The sequence below is a fragment of the Lytechinus variegatus genome, chromosome 9 (genome assembly GCF_018143015.1).
Source record: "Lytechinus variegatus isolate NC3 chromosome 9, Lvar_3.0, whole genome shotgun sequence".
In the NCBI taxonomy this organism is placed as follows: domain Eukaryota; kingdom Metazoa; phylum Echinodermata; class Echinoidea; order Temnopleuroida; family Toxopneustidae; genus Lytechinus; species Lytechinus variegatus.
Genome location: NC_054748.1, coordinates 8,192,967 through 8,218,602, shown reverse-complemented (window position 1 = coordinate 8,218,602; position 25,636 = coordinate 8,192,967). Strand labels below are relative to the sequence as shown.

Sequence of the window (25,636 nt, the reverse complement as noted above, 5' to 3'; positions counted from 1 at the left end):
ATGTACTAGCTTGCATATAGACGAATGATAATGACAGATGACAGTTTATAGGGTGATAAAAGAGGGAGGCCAGAGGAGGAGGAGGAGAAATATTGTGTTTTTGTTAGGAGTTCTAGTCCAGTGGTATTCGATGATGGGGTCGTCTGAACCACGTCAAACCAGCCGGTTCTAAATGTCAGAACGGGAGGATATCGTAGGGTTCAAACGCGTACACCTACAGACCAATCACTTCCACCTGTGCATTTGGACAGGGGGGTAATCATTTAGCATTCCTGGGGCTCGTCTAACGAAGAGTTGCGATTGATCCTTCAATTGCAACTATGGAAAGCCAGCAAAGTGAACATATAAAATGCATGTTTGTTAAAAAGATTTTCTAGATATGAATGTATCGATAAATTCATTGATTTCTTGACAATTTGGTGTGTTCTCCTTTGTAAACAAAGGACATTTTGCAATATTTCCTATATAAAAATTATGACATTGTTGGATTTCCATAGAGTTAAGACTGATAGGATCAATTGTAACACTTTGTAAGACGGGGCAGGTTTAGGATGATAGAGATTTAGTGGATGCTGTGTATAAACCAGTTTGGACGTTAGCAACAGTTTTTTGTTGTTTTGTTTTGGGGAGGGGGGGGGGCTTTAGGGGCTCACATAACTTTGTATACACTTAGTCCAATATAAGGTCTCCTTGGTCAAGTGGGACATTTTTTTGTGTCTGATATTATTTGAAACCCTCTCTCTTATCTTTTCTTTTAAAGTTTGGCCAAAATTTTATGATTTTTTTCCTTTTTTATCTCATCACTTATTTGCCATCTCTCTTTTTGCTTTCTCTCTTTCTCACATGTGTTTCAATAGTTATATTTTCCACACTCTCTGTTTCTGCTCCGCTTGTATAATTCTCCTTTTTCTGCCATTCTCTCTCTCACACTTCTCAACTCTGTTTATCCTTCCCCCTTCTTCCAATTCATCTCTTTCATCCCCTCTCTCTCATTTCTACCCCCCTCAGGGGTGTGAAATGGGGAGGGGGTCAAATGTATTGCTGTACACAAGCATGACCAAATTATTTCCAAAACTGAAAAAACACCACTTTAAACATGTTTTTGGGGGGTCACGCACTGTGTACAGCAATGTATTTCACTGCCCCCCCCAGTCTATCCCTTTCCCATTTTTTTCCCTGTATTTCAACATTTATCCTGTCCCCATCTCTCTCTGTCATGTGCAGGCTCTTCTTCTTTCTCTCATTTCCCCTATCTCACCTATTTCATCTCTTCCTCCCTCTATTCTCTCTCTCTTTATATTCTCTTCTCTCTGTCATTACTCTATCTCACCTATTTCACCATCCTTCCCTCTTTCTCCATCATTTATTCTCTTCCACCCTCTCTTCATTTTTACCTCCTCTTTTTATATTCTCTTCTCTCTCTCTCTCCCCCTCCCCACCTTTGTATCTCTCCTTCCCCCTTCTATTTCCTCCTTTTTCACATTTCCTTTTATCTTTGTCCCACTCTCTCCCCCTTCCCTTATCAGTAACAGTCAGTCAGATGAATTTGTTTGCGAATAAACATGATTAAATGAATAACTTCCACATTGCTCCTATTCAAACCTTTCATTTAAACAGATATAGTGTCACTGCTCATTACGCTTCATCATATTCAAAAGTTCAAGGCCATTTTTATTATTCTATTAAACAACACTGTGACATAGACACAAATAGATGCAAGAAAATGGAATTTGTTTTAGAGCGAGTTTTTATCAGTTCGTGGCATCGGGCTAATAAAATGATGACTTTTTTAAATTGAAAAGTTCACGGCTGATGCTATCATTTGATTTTGTCTCCCCCATTTCGTACAAGATGGATTTCATTTTAATATTGAACATATTAAATGGTTAGACTTCTTGAGATTTCATGAAATGTTTGATGAAGCGACATTGCCATTATTGGCCTGTATTGATAAAAATGCTTTGAAGGGACTTTTTAAAGTGGTTTATTAGATCATTGCCATGTTTAATATAGAAACATTGAGTTATTTTTTTTTTCAAGACAGTTATTAATTTATATTTTCATCAGAATTCAAGATTTAAGAAAGAAACCATGAATAGTTTCTGGAGGCATGTTATTAAGTGAATGTATGATACTTGCAATTCTTTTTTTTTAATGTGTTTTATTGGTATTCAAAATCATACTTGCAATTCTATGATGTACATACACATTATGTGTTTACCATATAAATTCACACCATCAACAAGTACATGTAAGTCTACAGAAGATAATTAAGATACTAAAAAAAATGTAGATGATAACCCTTTACAAGGAATATATTGCAATTAATTTTTGTTTCCTTCTTAAATGTGCATTATGGGGCCAGGCTCAATTAGCACTTGTAGGGTGCAGAGATGAACCATTCAATAGAGGTTCAAATTTGAACCTTTTAATATCAACTATTATATACCTTATGGTGTGAAGTTGCACCTTTTAGAATATAAACAATCATTTCTTGGTGCAAATAAAAATAGGTGCATTTTTACACCTTTTTTCCTCCTAGGGTGCAAGATTACACCGCCAAAAGGTTGGTACCAGTATTTCATTGAGGGTACAAAAACTTCTTAGTGTGAAGAGTCCAAGAAAACTTTGGTGGATGAGATATGAATTAATATCGAGCGATTATTTTGGAAATGCTAGAATTACTGCTGCATGGTCCTACTTATCCATGAATGCTGGTGGTAATTGCATCTAAATTCTCACATCCTGGGGAGGGTTTCATGAAAACAAATTGTTATAAGCTACTGAAATCTTTGCATCCGATTGGCTCAGAGCAAATTTGTCAGTGAAAATCATTGTCAAGGTGCTTTGTGAAACACTCCCAGAAGTCTTTGGTTTTTCCCATCTGAAAAGAACCATATCCTTTGCCTAATACAACTTAAGAAAAGGAGAAAATATAAGATTAAAAAAAAAAGGTTTTGATTTTTCTGTAAAGATCAAATTTAAATCTCTTACTTTTAATGCAGTTGCAAAGGAGAAAACCAGTTTTGAGACAGAAATTACATGTACCATCCTTTGATGTATCCCCTGTGTCTTAATAATTAACTTTTTATATGTTACAAATAAACAAGTTTTGTCTGGTTTTGATATTGCACATAACATAAATAATGATAATAAATTTGCAATTATGACCAGTGTAAACTTTTTTTATCTGCAAGTCACATTTATGGGGTGTTGCAAGAAACTTGCAATTTTTGGTCCCTAAATCAATCATGTCTTGTAGTTAATTGCAAATTAGTGATCGATTCCAACATCATATGTGCAATTGATCGCAAATGTTTTCTTGCAACACCCCCTTAGACATCAGATAATCTTAACAGAAGTCATTTATGTAGTTATTTTCGTAAGTTTTTCTGAAGTTGGAATGAATCTATTTGGCCTTTTAAAGACCTTTAACCCAAGTTACGTCCGCTGTCTTTTCCATCTGTAAACTTGAGCCAGTCTGCTTTTCAAAACGGATCAAAACTTGATCTTGGATAAAGACAGGCAAAGAAAAAGTTTGTTGAAGATAAAAAGGGGGATGTGTCACTCGAGGAACGTCGAGCTTAATCTCGTACATCGCGCTGAATGTACTTCCCAGGGCATGCCCTGTCGTAATGTACAAGGCGGATTAAGTGGGCTCATCTGGGAGAAAAGTTAAAATCGTGCTTTCTCATGCCCCGACAACCATTCCAAACATTCATTCATTCTATTAATCTGAGAGATAATCTCATATGGACCTGTTGTGATCCCAGATGGAGTAATAGGGGTGGAAGAGAGGGGGGATTCATCGTGGATTGTCGGCGATAGAGGGAGAGAGAGAGGGGGGAAGAGTGTGGGCTGGGAGTTTGACAACACGACAGGGGGAAATGAAAATAAGGGAGGTCTTTAACATGCACTCTCTCGGAAGTATGGGAATGCGAAAGATAAGGCTCGACTGGTACCTGTGACATAAAGATAGGGCTCCCTCGTTAGGCCAGCTGTCAGGTTCCTAATTGACCGCATGAATGCCAGGATATCCTGTATTGTCAACGACTACTACTGACTTAACCTTGCGCAAAGTGTGCTCATGAATATGCATGAGCTGTGCTGTGTGAATGAGTACTACTGATGAAGAGCTGACCAAACTTGCTCATGAATATGCATTGGCTGTGCAAGGTGAATTAGTACAACTGAGAAATGAGTTGAACAACTTCTTTATGAATATGAATGAGCTTGACAAGCTAACTGGCTGACCCTTGCTCAAAATATTTTCATGAATATGCATGAACTTTACAAGCCCAGTGAATACTACTCGAATATTCTTTTTCAAAATGTTTGCATGAATATTCATTCACTGTACATGGTGGATAAGTACTACTGATGAATAGTTGCACAATCTTCCTCATGAATATGCATGAGCTGTAAAGGTTTAGTTAGGATGACTTGCGGAACCATATTCATTCTGTTCATGAATATGCGTGACATGTACTGCTAAATGAATAGTACTGACCATGTCCAAGTGTTATAAACAATGATCATGACTGAGTTAGCTTTCTGTAAGAAAAAGTTCATGAACTGTTTATTCATGAGGACATAAATATAACATGAGATTTATCACTAAACTAAATTTAAACTCAATGAGGACTCTTCATTTTTCACACAAAGTGTACATAAATATGCATGAGCTTTGGAATCTGAATGAAATGAATCTTAAAAGTCAGAATATCTATTACTTATGAAGAAAATATAGCCCTTGTTGATATTCCCGATTTCATTACAGGGTTAGACTACACAAAATTTGTCACCCCCTAAATATATTCTTGAAATGTGTTTTCTTAGTGAACTTTGCATCATAATTATATGAATATTTAACAAGTAATGAATATTCATATTAATCTTGTAACACAGCTCACCTCCCCCTGCTGAGTCTGAGACGCGCCGAGGAATCCTTGGGCATGCTGCAGTTTGGTGAGACAGGGGTCATAGGTCAATCGGCATGTCTTTTGAGCATCCGGGTGTAGAATCAAGAAACGAATCCTCCCCGCTACCTTGCATCCCAATTCATTTTGCATTTTAGAACCAACCATTCCCCTTTTTTATTACAAATTATTTTCTATTGATTTCAAGTAGAAATGTGATTTTACCATGAGCTAACTTATCAAAAATATACAGTGGTGTACATGTAGCTGCTGTCAAGTTGTAAGCAAAAACTCATGCATCAAGCTGATTTGCATTCCTTGATTCTTTGGCGTATATGCATGACGTCATGCTATTCATGTGGGGGGGGGGGGTGAAGCAAAAGATCACCCCTCCCCCAGGAGTTTCACCACTTGGATTTATGCCCATGCCTTGATTAACTTTGCTAATGAATCTGTAGCCTCAAACAGTGTATGAATGGATGCTATTTTTACTTTGAATTATTATGATTGGAAAATGAATATTCATGCCATTGCTGATTCCTTAGAAGCTTGCAGCATGCCCAAATCATTTGACCGCTCCTATTTTGAAGGGTGTCTCACAAACACCAATATTGACTGATGTTTCTGTTCCAAGCAATGCTTTCAGTCCTTCTCATTTTCTTACCCACTCTCTTTTCTTGCCTTCTTCCATTCCTTCCTACCTGCTCTTTAATTTCTTTCTCCTCTCCTTTATTTTTAACCCTCTTTCCCATTACCCCTTTCCTTTCTCTCTTATTCCTCTCCTTACATTCTTATTCCTCTGACTTTGAGACTTAATTACAATGCTCTGACCTTTTTACATCTCTTTTTACTGTCTTACCCCTGTTCCTTACTTTCCTACCACTCTCCTTACTTTCTCACCCCTCTCTTTACTTTCTGACTCCTTTCCTTTTGATACTTCCTTACCCTTCTCTAACTTTTTGAACTATCTGTTTACTCACCAACTTTCTATATCCACTCCTAACTTTCTTACCCCTCTCCAAACTTTCTTACCCTCTCCTAACTTTCTTACCCCTCTCCTAACTTTCTTACCCCTCTCCAAACTTTCTTACCCCTCTCCAAACTTTCTTACCTCTCTCCTAGCTTACTTACCTCTCTCTTAGCTTACTTACCCCTCTCCTTACTTTCCCCTCTCCAAACTTACTTACCCCTCTCCTTACCTTACTTCTCTCCTAACTTTTCATACCTTTTCATTTCTTATCTTCTAATCTTACTCCGTCTATCCTACCTTTTCTTTTTTTTTTACCCTTCCCCTTTGCAAATTTCCGAAATGTTTGTATCTGTGTCTTGATTTTCTTAGCTCTGTCCTTAGTTTCTTGTTTTTAAATTAATCATCTTCCTTTCTTATCCCTTCTTAGCTGGTTCTCTTGCCGATGCTCTAAACCGCGTCAACGCAGATGGCCACTATGGGGACAAATCACCATCGGACAAGGAACAGATAGCACTTGATACACTCACAAACCAACTACCAATCAGATCCTACTCTTCTAGTGACATCACAATGGGAAATACAAGTGGCAGTGAAGATGAAGATATGGTAAGCTAAACTGTAATTCTGGGAAGCACTCCATGAAGTAAACAAACCAAAGATCTGTTATAAGCTACTGAAATCCTGGCATCTGATTGGCTCAGAGCGAATATGTCAGTGAAAATCAATCGCTTCATGAAACCCTCTCATTTATTATGTAACTTATGACCAAAAAATCACAGATCAAGCCTTATATTATTACACATAAATTTGCATTTACTTTCAAATTTCAAACAATGTTTCTGATTGGTTGATAGTGGATACGCGAAACAATACGTGCATACAACAAAGATCCGATTGGTCATTTCATAGGATTTACCGGTAGTCATCCTGTGATTGATTGCTAGCTTTATTGGTACAAGCCAAGGTTTAAAGAAAATTTTTTGTGCTTTGTCACCGCAGAGCAGTGTGAGGTCAGAGGAGAATATATGAATGTTTCTAAAAAAAGAGAAGGTTATGTCATGCTGATTGTTCTTAGGGAAGTGTTTAGAAAGAAGGTTTTCATAGCAGGAGATTATGGAAAATGAGAAATCAAAGTCAAATCTTGATCCTTTTTTCTTGAGCCAGTATGATAAGTTATAGCTTTGATTTGGCTCTTGTATCAGTGCCCTGATATGGGATTTTTAATTAAGTTTTGTTTCCTTTTATTGTACAGTTGAGCAGAAAAGGAATAGTGATTGATCTTACTGAAGAAGATGAGAGACCGAAGATCGATATCCAGGTTGATCATGGTAAGTTAAAGCGTCATCGAGGACGTCGTCATCATCATCATCATCATCATCACCATCATCATCACCATCATCATCACCATCATCATCATCATCATCATCCTCCTCATCTTCATCATTATCATCATCAGCATCATCAACTTCATCATCATCATCACCGTCATCTTCATCATTATTATCATCATCATCACCAATCGTCATCACCATCATCATCATCATCATAATCATCATGATCATCATCACCATCATCATCGTCATCACCATCATCATCGTTATCATCACCATCATCAGCATGTTTCAAAATCTCTTGCTTACCTCTTCACCCGATCACCTGTTGTTAATAATAAGTCAACCATCAATCTTAATCCCAATCTCTGTCTTTTCATCTCTCTACAGCGGGAACGATAGCTCGCATGTATCGGGATTCGCGCAAGGCCGAAGCCAGCAAACCTCACATCAAGCGACCGATGAACGCATTCATGGTCTGGGCCAAAGAGGAAAGGAGAAAGATCTTAGCCAGGCATCCTGACATGCACAACTCCAACATCAGCAAAATATTGGGTAAATAATATTGACAATTCATAAGTGACTTGATTAAAAAATGATGTAGGTTGTTTTGAAACCATGGTTGTACAATTTTTGTAGATTATATACTGTCAAACTGGTAATATTACTTTTTTTCCTTGGGGTTTCGGCCCTCAGAAAAAAGTAATTGCCAGTCCAACATCAGATAATTGATTCCTACCATACTTTCCAAAGCCTGGTGTATTTATCCCCTATCCCACTCATAAACGTATAATATTTCTGTTCAAGGTGCAAATTGAAGACTGTTGAATAGAAAAAAAGTATCATGGGATAATTTGTACTATCTTTTTTATACTGTAGGAGCTGTTATTTTTGCGGGGTTTTATTTTCGCGGATTGCCGATCGGCCGCGAATTTAACAACACGCAAAATATTGTCACATTTCTTAGTCAGAGCCAATGCCCCCAACAGCAAAGATTTGCTATTGAAAACATCCTGCATATTGAGAAAATGGAGATATGCACCTGTATATGTACAAAAATAAGGCTTAGAAAGTACAGTTAGTGATTCAAAAAGTTAGCTAGAATTTCACTTTTTTTAATTTCTCAAACAAAATCAGTGCCTAAACTATTTTCTAACATTATTTTATCAATATTCATACACTCACTGTAATATAAAATGTATTGTCCATGAAACAATTTGATTTTATTGTCATTTGATTGACTCTTTACACACGTATTGGTAGCTATTTGCATACTCATTAATATTCATAAGTCACATGACCACAATTTTGAAGGTGAACATTCTGTTCACAAAATTCCACAATTTTGCACTTTTTACCAACTTTTTGAAAAATGAATCGAACCAAACACAAATTCCAAAGATTGCTTAACCCTATAGATCCTGTGGCATGATGAATTTTTAGATCTAAAGGTTAAAAAAGTGAAATTTAGGCCACTTTTTCCACAATTTGTAACTGTTTTTACAGGGACATATTTATGTACAAAAAACATATCAGCATGGTGACTTTGAGGAGTGTAGATTTGCACATGAATTGCACTAGTTTTGCTTCTTTGAAATGCTGTGGAAATGTATCGTACATCTTCCGATCGTGATTTTAACAACCCGCGAAAATGTCGGGACCCCCGCGAAATTCTTTACACGAATATAACAGCTTTAACAGTAAATGATTGAATGTTGGAAGACTTTTGAATAGGGACTCAATTAAATGTTAAATGAGATATAGCATCATGGAATAGCTTTTACTCTCCCATTATCAAAAGATTTGATTTTTCTATTTAGGTTCCAAGATGAAGACTCTATTGAATAAAAGATAGCATCATGGAATGGTATAGATATATGGACTGCTATGAGAGGCATGGATACCGGGTACCGCACCGGCCGGACCATGCCCTCGGGCATAACTGCCTTGGGGGCCCCCTTGTGCCAAAAAGCGACCAATCAGAGGAAAGGATTATTTGCCATTCTTAAAGAGAGGTTTATAGTACATACTATTGAATGTTGAATGAATTAACAAACATGGATATAGTTTTTACTATTTTACTCATCAGAAACATTTGTTGATTTTATGTAGGTTCCAAATGGAAGACGATGTCCAATGCAGAGAAGCAACCCTACTACGAAGAACAGGCGAGACTAAGCAAGGCACATCTTGAAAAATACCCCGATTACAAATACAAGCCGCGCCCGAAGCGCACGTGCATAATCGACGGCAAGAAACTCAAGATCGGCGAATACAAGGCTCTCATGCGAGCCAAGCGTCAGGAGGTACGACATGTCTATTACACGCGCGATGGGGAGCATATGATCAGGGCGCCCTCTATCGCCACGACGCTGAACACACCGACGTTTCCGTTGCTGGATTCATCAGGCGGGTATACGCTAGCTGGTATCAGGCCTCCTACCATGGTCGACACCTCGTCGTACGAATCGGAAAATGGAATCTCGTCAGATCGATAGCGACCATGCGTCCCATTTTCGTTCATTTTTTTTTACAAATAAGTTTGTAAAATGTATGATTTCTTTTTGTTTTTGTTCTGTTTTATACTCTTGATTATTTTTATCAAATGTTTCTAATAGACTTCAATGCTGCTTAAGAATGTCCTGTGAATGTACACGCATTCCGCCTACCTTACATCAAGGCGGAACATGCATATTCAACAAAGAAATTTCACAGCAAAGCGAAGCGTTAACGGATAGGTCAGCTCAGTAAATATAAATGGACTGTTGCCTCTTATGTACTGTTCTAATATTTTGAATTGTGGCTATTGGAGTAGTATAAGAGATTGGCAGTGTATAGCAGCTTGTAGTCTATTATGAACTTGATCATGTGACCACCCACCTGACATACATCACCTGACAAGAACGCATAGAATGTGTTCACATATACTATTTATGATAGAAAGGAGATGAATTATTTATTTCTTGCAGCTATTTTTTGACATATTTATCTGTATTATCCAGCTTAGTGCGTGTCAAATATAAGGAGAAATATCATGAAAGCAGTGCTATCCTCAAAGAATAAATGACTGATCATCCGAACGCATGTTTGCCGACTGGTCATTATTTTTCAATAACGTTACAATTCTTGTTTAGAATGTTTTCAAAATCGTTTGTATTTCTTTCTTATAATTGACTTGAACTACGCAATAGTTCTTAAATGATAATTGGAACAGGACTTCCTTGTATTAAATATGTTTGTATCGTTGTAAATACTGTAGTTGTGAATGCTCAAATTTTTTTTATTTGGGTTGTATTTGTACAAAAATTCTAAAATACAGTCGAAAAAAAAAAGATAAAAAAAGGAAGAGGAACTACTGTGACAAAACAAGTAAGACGTGCAAGAATTACGTTTGCAACTGAATCGACGCAAATCAAGTGATCAGCTGTAAGATTAAGATAATGAGGATAATGATGGGAGTATAGATTATCATGACGGCTTTTTATACCATACCTCATACGTTTCATGTGGTTTTAAACGGTGTGATATTTGTGACTATTGCATGGTGTAACGCATAATATATAGTGTGATTGGACGTGTCTATGGACTAGATAGTAGAAATGCATATTTGTGTCAGTGCTAGTGTTAGACTGAAGAATTATAAGAGAGCATGGTGATATTAGAAATATATATAAATATAAATATATCTATCATGAGTGGACACAGTGACAGTTGTCTTAATAGTATTGATGAATATGTATGAGCTAGAATGACGAATTGTGGATTGTGATTATACACATCATGAATTATGCATTAGTTGTCATGAATTATTTATGAGGCCTCCAACCATGCTGTTCGTGTATTGGAATACCACGATCTTCTTTTTCGGCCCGTTATGTACGTGTAGATCTCGTTAGCCTGGTGACACTTTTTCTCAAACAAATTTAGTTTCCATTTTTGAGAAAATTGAACTTTTTATGCTCGATTTTTCACCTTGATTCTTTAGTATGAGTTTGTGACTCTTGTACATATAGTATTTACCATTTTTATAGTACACTATTTAGGCTGTATTTTTGGTATTTCATATAATTTATATATTTACACATGGAAATGACCTGTATTAGATTCCCAAACTCTTTATCATGCTACATATTACAGTGTGTAAGCATGATCAGTCCCATAGCATTATTTTGGCGTCGTTTTATTTGCCCCATCCCTAATCTTGCCTGCTCGTGTTTTGCAGTATTTTTGTATTGTATTCACCCATGGTTGTATTCATTTCTGTTGACCCTGATTTTTTTATTACTTTACCTCCCCCCTAACGCCAGTATCATTTCAATCTTCATAATCCAGACTCACATCAATTTCTCACTTTTTCCCCCCTTTTTTATACATATTTTTTTCAGTGTTGAAAAAAAAAGTGTGAATAATTTTCATTTTCTTGTAAATGACACAAAAATGCATTATGGGAGATATGAGACCCTTTTACTTTCAGCTATTTAAGGGAAATCATTGTACATCCTCAAATTGGCAATATAATGTGTGAATCGATGTTGTGGTGTTAACAATGTGCTTCTGTCTATTGGAATGTGTGGAGAAAGTGTTAGTGTCAAAATGATAATCTTGCATTCGATAATCTATGTGTAATATACATGGACATGTGACATAAATGCAAATATTAGTCTTAGATACTAGTAGTGTAACGTACTGTAGTAAAACTCAGAACTGTAGATTGTACACTGTAAGATCTTTGGTGTTAAGCACAACACCAGATAGTGTCATGAGAGGGCTACATCCTTTGCTGTTAAAAATACACCAATGAAATTGAACATAACACCAAATTATACCAGAACACCAAAAAGATTGAATGTGTTATTATATGTTACGCCAATAGGAGTTCAACTAACACCATGAATTTAACACTGGTGTAAAGTGTTTGGTGTGGTCCTTTCTGAACACTGACTGGTTTAGTGTTAACACCATGGTTTTTGCAAAGTGTGTCTGTGCTTGATCGTCCTAACCCTAGCATTTTCTGTGGATTATGTGGCGTAGAAATATCTTATTCTGTCTTGCCCGTGTCGTCATGGAAATGTAGGTCGTGAGGTCGTTGTTATAGCAACCCTTCCAACGTCGTTTTCTACAAAATGCCTCATTGAAAAAAAAATCAAAGCTATAATTAAATTCCTATTTTCCTAGTTATGTTTATGCAGAATGATTGAGGGGGTGGATTATTAAAAAAGTGTAAAAATAACAATTCAGTTTTTCATTATTATTGAAGTATTAGAACATTTCAAGTTTTATAATGAGAATTATTCCAATATTCCCAGCCCCATTTTTGCACATATTGGATTATTTTTCTTTGAGCAGGGTTATGAAATAATCTTAATCAATTTTTTGTACTTTTTTTGGCCCTTGTTTGAAACCACATTTTTGAAGAAAAACAAATTTTACCTACATTTCTTGAACAGTATTGCAGTCTGCTCCAGCAACAAGAATTGACCAAAAAGCAGTTGGCCAAGAGTCGCAGCATTTCTATTGAATCAGTTTAACCTAATTATTCTTGGCAGAAAAGTTAGGGAAATTATGTAAGGTTGATGTTACAAATTTATGGATATTTCTGTTTTCTAACTCTCCAAGTGAATTATGGGTAGCAGGCCATTTTATGACCACGCCTCTGTTTCGCTGGTATCGTATCAACGCAAACCTGTCCGTTTACGATCATTGTGAATAAGCCAGTTCATAGTTCCTTTCTGCGCATGATCAAAAGATTCTACGCATGATCAGAAGAAGGTCATTTGTACTAAAGTGACATGGTGCTTTAAAATCTAATGAGATAAGCATCAACTTTGATGTCTTGATTATTCATATATTCTTTTGAATTGTCGTTTTCATTTACATCCACAAAAAACAATGCTTCCACGAACGACTGGTATTTCACAGTTTGTCAAGTACATTGTGCAACATGCTAAGATATGCATTCAAAGTAGGAATGCAACAAATACCTTCATTAAGTGTTCATTGGTGTGCTATTCTAGTCACCTGGTCTATTCAATTTCTTCATCCCGCTATGTAAGGCAAGCTTACGTAATATCTTGCTTTGAAATCTGCCTATCATGATGAAAGAAATGAAAGGTCATTTGACCAAAATTGCCCATGAAGTAACTACGAACTGGTCTATTTTAGCTGAGCGTGCTATTTTGTCGCATATAAGTCTGTGGTTGTCAATGAATGTAAAGACAGTGTTTTATCAAAGCTAAGCGGTACTCATGCATGTAAAAGAAAAAAACAACAAAAACACCAGTTTAAATTTGTAAGTCAGCCTGGTAACTACAGTATACAGGAAAACACCAAGTGTTGAAACAGCTCCATTTAGTTGGTTTTGGAGCTAACACCAGACAGGCATTTTAACAACACCCATGAGTGTTAAAACAGCTGTGATTGGCGTAAGTGTTTGGTGTTACAAATTGGGAAAATAGCATTAAAAAGCTTGAAAAAAGCTCATCAGAGAAAAATCGCATGAATGAGCAGAATGCTAGATAGAAACAGTATACAATAATAATAATAAACAATTTTTATATACCGCAAAATCGCAAAATTGCCTCTTAGCTGTTGAAAGAGAGGAAAATGAAGTATAAAGGAAATAGAAATACTGAGATTGATTTTATTTGATTCTTAACCGGTTTCGTTTCCAAGCTGATATGGTGTCTTACTATTTAGTTATCAAGCTGGTTTTCAATTAACTCTGGCGTTTTTGTGGTGCATCTACGTCTACGAGAGGAGGAGATAATTTTGTGTTTTATGTCGTCAGTTACAGATCGTGTCTATGAGAGAAATAGATTTACTTATCACAAAGCCAATATAGATTTAGAGATTTTGACTACGTTGCTTCTACCTCAATAATATCTGTTAATAAATCTAAGGTATGTATTAAGACCGCCTTCTCCTTTTGCTTGTCTTATTTGGAGGATTTCGAAGAAAGGTAGAGAGAAAATGTAATATAGTCTGTTTGCAGCCAAAACATATCACTGTATCAAAGCCCTTCTGGCATTGAACTGGTATTGAACTTAAAGGCATTCTTGTCAAAGTGTTTGGCTGACTGAAAAGCCCCCTATTACAGTTGGGTATATTCAGAATGACCCGGAATTCCAGACGTAAGTGCCCGGAATGAAAGAAAAACCAATTAAAACATCATTGGACAAAAACACAAACAATTTTTTTTTCTTTCTTGATTTACATGAAATGAACATGATTCAGGTTCTTATTATAGACATATATTCCATTATTTTTGCTTATATTGACTAATAAGAAGGAACTCCAAACACTATAAAGAAGAGACTTCTACTAAGTGTGTATTTCCACGTTGAATAAAAAATGTCAATGTGATTTTGATGTGTATTTTGGAAGTCTATTAATCTGTAACGTAAATGTTGACAATTTATGAGGAGATATATGATCAGTTGTGGTATTTTTTTCCATTTACGTTTAAATTTAAACCTGAAAGCAATGGAAGCCAATTTTTTTTCATGTTTCCCAAACTTTATTATAACTTGTGCCAAATTACAGAGCAGATTTATTTTACCATATGAAATATTTGATTGAAAAGTTGTTTTCTTCTGTTGTAAATCAAGTTTGGATGAATTTATTATGTAATAATCATGTTATTTGTTTTGGTGTTACTGTTCCCAAGTAAAACAATCTTTTAAAGGTGATACAACCTGAAATTAATATCTTTATTCTCCGCTCTTCCTTGTGTAAAGATTAAATAAATGACCAAAGCAATTAATTAGTGGTATATTTTTTATTATATCTGTCAAAATGACTTTAATGACTAACTTAAGCACTAAGAGAAGATCTGTCAAGCTTTATAACTCCCACAAAGTCAATTGCTACCTCAACTACAAGTTTATTTTGCTCTCAAATACCTCGTTATACACATATATCATTTCATTTTGACCAATGATTATTGGGCTTCGCTCCCCCACCCCCATCGCCAACACCCGGAAAACAAAAATGATATGCTTAAGTGCTCTATAACCTGTACAAAGGCTTTCGCTTTGACGCTCATGTATAGTGTTTGACGGTGCTGATCGAATCAGAGCTAAAATTAGAAATGACTGCATTTATCGTAAATAATACTGGACTTGTCTGTGTAGTGAATAATTAATTCATGATGTTAAAATAACAAATTCTTTCAAGTTTCATAGCAGCTGATGTTGCTGAAGTGAAGCATTCATTCTGTCTTAAAAAGAAGGGGGAGTTCACCCTGACACAAAAGTTGGTTTTAATCAAAGCAGAAAAATGAGAGACTCAGATGAGTTAATGTTTATAGTTTATGAAAGTTCTATAATGAATAGTCCATTGCCAGCAGCTGCCCCGTTTCTCAGAGATATTAAGTCCCATCATTTTCAGTTTTCTGAGAAAATTACATTTCATGGAATTCTCCAAGAAATATCACACTTTATGCAGTTTTCCAGGAAAATAACACTTATCATATGACGTAAAGGGAGCTGCTCGCATATGTTACCATTTTGAATAGTAAAAAAAAATCCTGAACTCTGTCATTCTTCGATGGAGTTTCACTGAATCTGCGTTGATAGGTTTTATAATTCCTGCTTTCATGAAAACAAACTTTACGACAGGGTGAACTCTCCCTTTGACTAATTTGTTAATAATCGATGTCAGTTTGATTAGGTTTATTCTGTTCTTTATTTCAACCACTTCAGTTGATTAACTGTACATGATGTACCCAATTATGTACATAGTATCATCTGTATACATCATACACATCATATGTGTTATTTTTTAATCATATTTCTTTGTGAATAAACATTTTATAAATGCGATCATGGATTTCTATAATTTCATGTGTTTATCTGTTATATTTAAGTTTGTCTTAATATTAGCTTATGTTGCGGTCAGTCATTATTTTATTTACTAGTATGTGTTAATATTACGAGTATGGGACATGTTAGACCAAAAGTACATTGCTAAAAAGGAAAATACAAGAAGTTTAAAATGTTGATAAAGATGTCAATATCACGCCGTAAATGTGTCTCCGGTTATCCACCCTTATCACACATGTAGATAGCTTGGTAAATTTGTCTACACGGAAATAACTCCTTTAACAGAACTTTATTTTCATCTTTTCAACTTTTCTCTCTTCATCATTTTTCTCTATATCCAAGTAGAGGAAACTCTTATATAAATCCTTCTTTACAAAACAAATCACATCAAAGTGATGTGGTACATGTATATGAGAACTTTAATTGAAATTAGAAAAAAGCATCTTGATCTCGAAAACACAAGTTTGTTCTCCCACCAGAATATGAAGTTATTGTATGATGAATTGTTTTAGAGTTAGTGAAAGATGTATATCAAATGATTATTGTTATTATCACACTGCAAAATCATTGGTGTTAATGTAACACCAGCCTGACACCCATATCCGAAAACACCGTGAAGGTGTTGACAGAGCACCAGTCTAGAATCAAACCAATGCTGATTTATCACTGAATTGGTGTTGTATAGCCACCTATCTGGTGTCAGCCTCAAGCTGAAGTGGTGTGGTTTCAACACCTCTGGTGTCTTCCTACATAGATACAGGGCTGGTGTTAAATCAACACCAGCGCTTTTTGCGGTGTACTGTTCAAATATGTTTTTGTGTTGGAACTCCAAGTGTGCCATTATCATCTCTTCATTTTATCCTTCTGTAAATATTTCTTATTTCATTTATCTCAAGAGGTGTTGTGAAGTATTACGGGTTAAAATATGTTATACTGTGGGTTACATGGGCAAGGGTGCTATGACCGCATCATATTAAGGGTGTGTCTATACTCACATTTTGAATGGGTGAGAACCAAGCAAGGGTTGTCTATACTTACCGTCTATGTGTCATAACCAGGCAAGGATGTGTCTATACTTACTTGTTATGGGTGAGAACTAAGGAAGGGTGTGTCTATACTTACCTTTTATGGGTCACAACCAAGCAAGGTTTGTCTATACTTACCTTTTATTGGTCAGAAACTGGCAAGGCTGTGTCTATACTTACCTATTATGGGTCAGAACCAGGCAAGGGTGTGTTCTTACTTAACCTTTCTCTTGCATTTACCTTGAGTTTCAAAGCACTCATTCTGCCTCTGAAAAAATAAGTATGAACACAGCCTCAGAGAGTTTTTACGAATGACCTTGCTCTTATAAAGTATTTTCATTATTATTTGTAATACCCTTGTAAATGCCATCGTAAATTGTACAATGAAAGAAAAAAGGTTGCATAGATTTTCCTGGGAGTAAAAACAAACCAATTTGTGTGAAATTTTGATAGAATTATGAATATTCATGAGCAGTCACATGACTTGCTTTAGGCTTGCATGAAAGCAGCCATCTTGGATTGATGTAACACAGTGCTACAATTGAGACCCACCTACATGTACTTAATGAAATGATTATCATGTCCATCAATGGACATTATTTTAGGTTTGCTTAAAGTATAAGCACAAAGGTTATAACCAAAAAAAAAATGATGTGTTTATGAATGCTTTGTAATTAGGTATTCTATTTCCTTCAGACCATACCCTAATTATCCTCTTACATGTACAGTGTAAAACAATCATGGTCTGTGCAAAACAAAAAGAAAATAACTAATTGTGCATTCATTATCTGAAATAATTGCATGTCAAATTTTCATGTCTACAAATCATGGCATGTGTTAATGTCACTTTCAAGATGAAAAAAGGACATTTGGAGGTTGGAGCGTTCTGTCATGAAGTTTTCAATTTCATTTTCGAATGCACTTTTTAATTTGATCTCATTTTTCATTTTCCCTTCAAATGTAAAAAAAATTAATACAACACCGGTGCTCAAACCTACACCAAAAAAAAAATGAAACAGATATTGATAGAGTGAATTTCGTGTAAATGTTCCATTTGGATAAAAGTTCAAGTAACGAAGATGTTCATGTTTATGGAGATGTGTAATAAATGTATGGGGTGCTAAGCTGCTTGACTTCAATTATGAATTATTTTATTTGTATTGCCAAAATTAGTTTTTTAATTGTCTAAATAGAAGGAAATAACATAGCAGCATTTTATGAGGGTGCTCTGACATATCGCCAATCACTCTGTAACTCGGGATCGAGGTTACAAAAATATATAAAATGAGTATTACAGTGCATGATCATACCATATATTGTCAGATGTTAGACTGTCAACGACAGAGGGTGGCGGAGTCACGGGTTTGCTTTTCTAATAGGTAAATCATATACGTCGCTATGTTGGGCAAACAATCAAATCCTGTGACTCTGTGAAAGACTTATGATACATGATATGACCGCTTTTCACCCTCTCGATACCACCAAGCTGTACTGTAATACCTATATGTAAGCTTACCTAACCTTATATTTTGTTTTTATCATATCTTGTCTCTTTGATAGTATAATTTGTGAATATTTTTGTTTACTTTTATTTGCTCACCCTGAAGAGAACGACAATGATCTAATGTACCTGTTCCCTGTAGACTGGTTGTATTTGTGCTGCCATAGGCTAATATGTATTCTTCTCTACGACATGGGAGGAAAAAAAATAATGGAAAAAAAATGACATTGAAAAAAAAATGAATAAAATTGACAGAGTATGGAAAATAATGGAGTGTGAAATTTGAGTTTTTTCTTGGTTTTTGACGAGTGTGTCTTGTATGAGTTCTTAAGACAAGGCTTTGTTCTTAAGATAAGGCTTTGTTCTTAAGAAGGCTTTGTTCTTAAGATAAGGCTTTGTTCTTCAGATAAGGCTTTGTTCTTAAGATAAGGCTTTGTCCTTAAGATAAGGCTTTGTTCTTAAGATAAGGCTTTGTTCTTAAGATAAGGCTTTGTTCTTAAGATAAGGCTTTGTTCTTAAGATAAGGCTTTGTTCTTAAGATAAGGCTTTATTCTTAAGATAAGGCTTTGTTCTTCAGATAAGGCTTTGTTCTTAAGATAAGGCTTTATTAAGATAAGGCTTTGTCCTTAAGATAAGGCTTTGTTCTTAAGATAAGGCTTTGTTCTTAAGATAAGGCTTTGTTCTTAAGATAAGGCTTTGTTCTTAAGATAAGGCTTTATTCTTAAGATAAGGCTTTGTTCTTAAGATAAGGCTTTGTTCTTAAGATAAGGCTTTGTTCTTAAGATAAGGCTTTGTTCTTAAGATAAAACTTTCCTATTCTACATCCGATTGTGATGAAATTTTCAGCGTTATGCTAGTTTCATTTTTCTCTATTCAAATCAACATTTTTCTTAGGTGGACTTGACCCTTCATTAAATGGCATTTAATGATGAATGCATATGACCTTTTCAATGATGCCAGTTGTTCTAAGATCTAAAAATGATATTTAAATTCTAATGGATTGTGGTGGATTGGGGGGGGGGAGTTCAGTGGATCATCCGGGGAGTGTTTTATCAAGGTTTTGGTCTTACAAGTTGTCAGATATGACCACTGGCGGATCCAGTAATTTAAAAATTCCGTTAAAACAGAAGTGTGCCCCTCCCCTTTGAAAGTGAAGACCCCCCTTTTTTTTGCTTGTCAAATTTTTCCTTGGAAAAATGTGCCCCCCCTTTGGAAAAATCCTGAATATGACAACTTTCCTTGATTTTGATTAACTCAGAAGTGAAGTTCCTACAGTACATGGTATTGGATTAAATATGAAATGCTCCTTTGGCATCCCCAGGTTTCTGCTTCAATTCTGAACAAGGGGCGGATCAGGATTTTCTAAGGGGGAGGCACATTTTCCCCCACGAAAATTTGATAAGCATAAAAAAAGAAAAAGGTCCTCACTTTCAAATGGGGGACGGGGCGGCAAGGGCTGGCTGTGCACCTCCCCCACCTGGATCCGCCTTGATAATAACAATTGTAACTAGTTCAAAGCTACTTAAATATTTCAATTTGATTCACTGATTGTAAACTTGTTTTAGAAATTCTGCATTTGCTATCATAACAAGCCTTTATCAAACAGGAAGTTTTACAGAGCATACCATGGATTATGAATATTTATAATTTAATCATATTCTCAGAACGTCATTGATATTTTACTGCATTTAAAATATAAACATTTTAGTTATTTAAATTATGACAAAGTAATAATCATATATATTATAGTGTAGTAGATTTCACGGTACACCATATATCTTACTTGGGCAAATGTTGGTCCTGAAAAGGACCACCCAATTGGGTGGTCCTTTTCAGGACCAACATTTGCCCAAGAAAGATACATGGTGTACCGTGAAATCTACTACACTATTGTTCTTCGCCATGGAAACCTTCAGAAGTTATATCATATATATTATAAAAATAATTGATTGATATTTCTACAATAATGTTCCGGCATGCCAATGTTCCCAGATTATATAGCAAAAGGATGAATTTTTTTATGGGAGTGAAAATAGACATATTTATAGAAAATCACAATCTATATTTTGTTAAATAATTTTTCTCATTTATTTTAGGGGAAGCGAGTTTGCGACCACCGTACCGTAAAAGTTTGCGACCAATCAAATCTCATCCTTTTGAAATATGCAAATATCTATTTAAAGCCGCTGAATTTCAAAATACTGAACATCATCTGACATTTAACGGCGTAATTCTGCTTTCTAAATTTAATTTCATCATTGATGCCAAGTGGTATGTAATTCCTTAGAATTTATTGTATGACTTTCTGAAGTTGATTTTTGCTTGTAATATTCATATGTAAAATCTAAGTGTCTTATGACATGTTCGTCGCGATTTTTTGTCAGTCGCGCCAGCACAGCCGCCCGGACCGCCTAACGACGACCGAAGGGGCAGCTACCCGGCACGGCCCGCGCCCGGTGGCTACTCACACTCACGTGCGTGCACTGCACCGCCGGTTGCTTGATGGGGTGTCAAAACTTCGCGCACTTTTTCAAAAATATTAGGCCCTAATCAAGCTTATTTTTTTTTCACAAAATATTCATAATTTATATTATACAAAACCAATTCAAGAAATAGTTAGCACATTGACGGCAAGATCGTAAAATATAAAATCATGGACGAAAATATAATTAAAGTGAAAGTAGGCCTAGGGCCTAGTCAGATCTATTTCTAGGTCAAGGGGCTACACTAAAGGCTAGGGGTTTCGCCGGTATCGCGATCTCATAATTCTATTGAATATTCCGATCGGCGATTGCGGGCTGTGCTGGAAAACCGTTAAGAAAAATTGTGACCTAACTTCGCGCACCAAAGCTTTTGTGGAGATTTAAACAAAAACTCAAGCTCCAAAAAAAAAAGTGAAATATTTATATGATTATTATATTTTATATCAGATTGATGGCAAAATGCTATGGAATCGATTAGGCCTAGTAGGCCTACCACATTTAACTCACATTTTTGATGATTTCTGCTTGCAAAATGGTGATATCGTGATGCTTGTTGATTTCTTCAAAACAAAAGGGGCGCTAGCGGTGACAAATTTGCCGATCTTTTGCCAATATTTTCATGAATACTGAAGTCTGAACTCATCATAAAGAAACTTTCATCGAAGGGTAATTTCAGGTCGTTTTTCACGTTGATGATGTCAGATTTTAAGGATATTGGCTAGTTTTTGAGATAATGACCGTCCGTGAAGTATGGAGTCTGGACACGTGTGAAGTTTGGACTCACTGCCATACTTGTAGACCAAAAGCTTAAGTTCGGTCTCTGTTAATTTGGTTGTTAATTTGTTTCTTTAAAAACAATTCAAATTCCGTTGGCTCCACTCACCAAATACAGAACCCGAAGTTTTAGCTCGATCTGTACAGCCTACAGAGTACAGGGTCTCAGACTCCGTGGACTCAATGAAATCTCAATCATCAATGGCCATAATATTAATAAGTTCGTAAAATGGTACCTCAACAAGCGATGCGATGTTTGCGCAGGCTTCACTCCACTTCACGACCGCTACACTACGCTCTACCTACCCGAACATCGAGCCCGTGAACTCGCTCTGATATTCCAAGTGACAAAGGTGGGATTTTATGGGGGGAAAATATAAAATTCATGCAACATCATGATCTTTAATTGTTTAAATTTAAAAACAATTCATACTAATATTCTTAGTACTTTACACAAAGTTTTGTTCTTTTCCATGCTTCTATCAGTCTAAAAAATGGTGAATTAGAGCCAACATAGAGTTCCTCATGCGTATCTTATAAATAATTCGCTGCTGATTTCAAAACATCGCATGCGCGAAGGTCCAAGTCCTCCGAGCTCAGACCCTCATGCATGCACGTGCAATGTTTTGAAATCGGCAGCAAATTATTAATAAGTATGAGGAACTCCATGTTGGCTCTAAAGTAAGTCATGAAAAATAGATCGTGAACTAGGGGGAATTGAGGTCACTGAATCTATTTTTAGCACTCTCAATTCCCGTAATTGATGTCTTTGTCCTGTAGGGGGAATGAAAAAAAATGTCCCCATAAACAAGGACAGTCTCAATTAATCAAGACATGATTTGTCTTGGTTTATGAGGATATCCTTGTTTTCTGGGACAATCCCAATTTTTTGACCAGCGCCTCTACTGACTTACCTCGATTTATATGGATATGGATGAAAGTCTGTCGTGAGCGACACAGAATCCTGACATGAGGCACAAACTGGACCCTCAAAAAAAAGGAAAAGTTAGACCTCTATGTCGCATTCATTCGCAGTATCGATCAGCCATTTTGTTTTAAATTTTGCAAGAAGGAGAATGAACGAGACAGAACTTTTCCCTTTTTTTAAGGGTCCAGTTTGTGCCTTGATGTCAGGATTCTGTGTAACTACACGATTGGATAGACCCTCATGGCCTCATCCATATATAATCAAGGTATTAAAGTGCATATTGGTAATTTATTTTTTCCCCTTTTATTTGGGGTGCTTAAATTGCGACCCCATTCTACCCCATTTTGGAGAGTACCCTCTGCCTAATATTACACCGACGAGTCCCTGGGTTAATTATTTCCTAACATTTTGTACTAAAAATTGATGAAACTTTGCTAGTAAATTTTTCCAAATGACTTTCTGAAATTGATCCTCCAGACACAACCTGTCCGGACACACAGCAACTGGGTATACTGTAATACTACATGTAGATTCTATCTATTACAGTGTACATGTAGATCTCCCTTGCTTTGATGGCACTTGCAAAGTGTTTGTAACTGAGACAAAAAAGGCACTAAGATAGTGAGAATGTAGACTCTAACGTTAGATCTAAAACCAAAGTAATAAAATAGAGCAAATTCATGAGCCAATCACAGAGCTGCCAAGTAGTACTGATTTTCCGTATTTAGTACTGAAAAATGAGAAGAATACTGATGGTTTCAATCAAAATACTGATTTCTAAAGTTTCAGTCTTATGTGTTGTCCTATGGTATTTCTTTGAAAATACTGATTTCCTTGCCAAAATACTGATTTTCAGCTTTAAAAATACTTAAAAGTTCTTTTTCAGGTTGGCAGCTCATGAGCCAATCAGCTCAGAGGCTCGAACCAGTTGATTTACAATTTTGTTGGTTTTCTTTTTCCTTCAACAGTTAATTTCCAGTGAAGTTGACGTATGAGAGAACATACACGAAAATGGTACACAAGATCATGAGTTATGCAGCATCCTTATCTTATATAGCCTTTCACAATTATTATCCAGCCACAAAAACCAATGGGCTTATTATCAACCTTGGAGATCTTTCTATTATTATTTATTTTGCCACGACATGCCATTTTTTCTTCAAGCGCTCCTTTCCCGGAATTCCCCTCTGACCGGCCACAATGCACTCAAGCACCCTTCCCAAAACATGATCAACACTCCTCAACACATGTCCAAACTATTATACATGTACTCTTGTTTGTTTTCGTCATCTAAATCACCAGCTCTTCCTAACCCATAATCTGCATGAAAATGTTGGTCTTCTTGTCCATTATCAGCTTCAAACCACACATCGCTCTCACCGTTGCTCTCTCAGTACTCAAAATCCTGTTATCACTCTAACACCATGTTTTACTCCCATACAATATTGGTGATCACATGCAACTCCTGCATTGAAAATCATAAAAGCTGAGGTGAAGAACAGGAATTTATTCACATCATTCATGTCATGCTAGTACTGTACTCCAATTTCAGATCATGAATCCTGAACACCCTGTCAACTAACCCAGAACTAGTGATTTGTTCAACAACAAACATTTGATGATATCAAGTTAAATTGACAGAGAGAATTTAACTTGATCTAAAAGAAAAAATATTTTTGTCCCCAAATGTTTTTTTCCTCACAGTCAATACTTTGTTATATAGTAGATGGTGAATCGTTATCAACCTTATATGATACTAAATAACTAACGCAACAGTCTTGATATCATAATTTAACATTGACAAGTAATGTGACGTTTAATCATCGTCATTATTACTTGGAAGTTGGAAAGCTTTCACAACAATTTTTCCTGTTCTTTCCTATGAAACTTTGGAATATTTTATTTTTATAATTATAGCATGATGATACTAACCAAATACATAATAATTCCTCCCTATATACACTTTTGCAAAAATAACATTTTATATGGCACATAATCTGAACAGTCTCATGATATACGCCTTTAACTCTTAGTGGGCCATATTTCTCATGAATTCTGTAATCTGGTCAATTTTTTTTTAGACAAACCCCTATTTAATGTACCTACTTGACTGAGTCACAAACGACAACGTCAACCAGGTAATATGAGGACATACCTGTTAGGTGTTTGGCTATTGTTGTTTTTAATGCCCAGTGTTGATTTCAACCACGTAATATGAGGCCGTATTATGTACGTATTCAAGCATCGTGCTGCGCACTCCTATTTGCGCATCAGTTTCAATGGCAAACTGCGCATTCTTTTTACTGTGATCATCATGATGTCATTAATGACTTTCAAAAAATCACTCTAAATAATACAGGATTTTGTAATTTTTTTTGGTTTTATTACATTGATTTTCCTTATTCTGCAACAGTATGAGGATACACTTAAAGAGATAAAATTGTTACACCAGCTTGCTCTTTATACGAAATACAGGAAATACCTACAGTCTGGTTCTAGATTAAGTGAACAAACAGGGTGTATTAATATTATGTACTTGTACTTGGAACACAGTTCGTGCACCTAATTAGAAATTTATTATCATATTAAACAAAAAATTTTAACACTTGACTTGTAATAATTCAACATTTTGATTTGTTATTCTCAGACAAGGTACTAATGTCCACGACAGGAGATAAAAGAAAGAAGGACAGTATAGGAGCCAGCTCGAAGAGAAAGAAGAGTAAGTTTTTCATTTTTTCTTTTTTTCCTCTTTCAATTTGTTTTCTTTTTTCCCTGTTTCCCTTGTTCTTGTTCTTAACTCCAGTTTCATTAATGTTCTTGTCCTTGTCAATTTTCCGTGTTTTTCTTCTTTATTTTCTTTGCCTAATATTAGTTATTCAG

The 25,636-nt window shown here is 35.8% G+C and overlaps 2 protein-coding genes across 4 annotated transcripts in view; both read left to right on the top strand.

The window, feature by feature from the left end:
* The window catches only part of LOC121422139 (transcription factor Sox-6-like), a 45,391-nt gene extending 32,700 nt beyond the window's left edge, over positions 1 to 12,691 (top strand). For both annotated transcript variants that reach the window (XM_041617032.1, XM_041617031.1), the window contains exons 5-8: positions 6,317 to 6,495; positions 7,142 to 7,217; positions 7,611 to 7,775; positions 9,333 to 12,691. In XM_041617032.1, the coding sequence (XP_041472966.1) occupies positions 6,317 to 6,495; positions 7,142 to 7,217; positions 7,611 to 7,775; positions 9,333 to 9,718 (806 nt within the window). In that variant the 3' untranslated portion in view covers positions 9,719 to 12,691. The remainder of the gene's footprint in view (positions 1 to 6,316; positions 6,496 to 7,141; positions 7,218 to 7,610; positions 7,776 to 9,332) is intronic.
* An 8,039-nt stretch (positions 12,692 to 20,730) lies between these two features.
* Positions 20,731 to 25,636, top strand: part of LOC121421011 (rho guanine nucleotide exchange factor 39-like) — a 17,215-nt gene continuing 12,309 nt past the window's right edge. Inside the window, exons 1-3 of one of the 2 annotated variants that reach the window (XM_041615595.1) lie at positions 20,738 to 20,839; positions 23,722 to 23,767; positions 25,401 to 25,475. In XM_041615595.1, the coding sequence (XP_041471529.1) occupies positions 25,412 to 25,475 (64 nt within the window). In that variant the 5' untranslated portion in view covers positions 20,738 to 20,839; positions 23,722 to 23,767; positions 25,401 to 25,411. Of the gene's footprint in view, positions 20,840 to 23,721; positions 23,768 to 25,400; positions 25,476 to 25,636 lie in introns of both variants that reach the window. The other variant, XM_041615594.1, reaches the window with a different exon arrangement.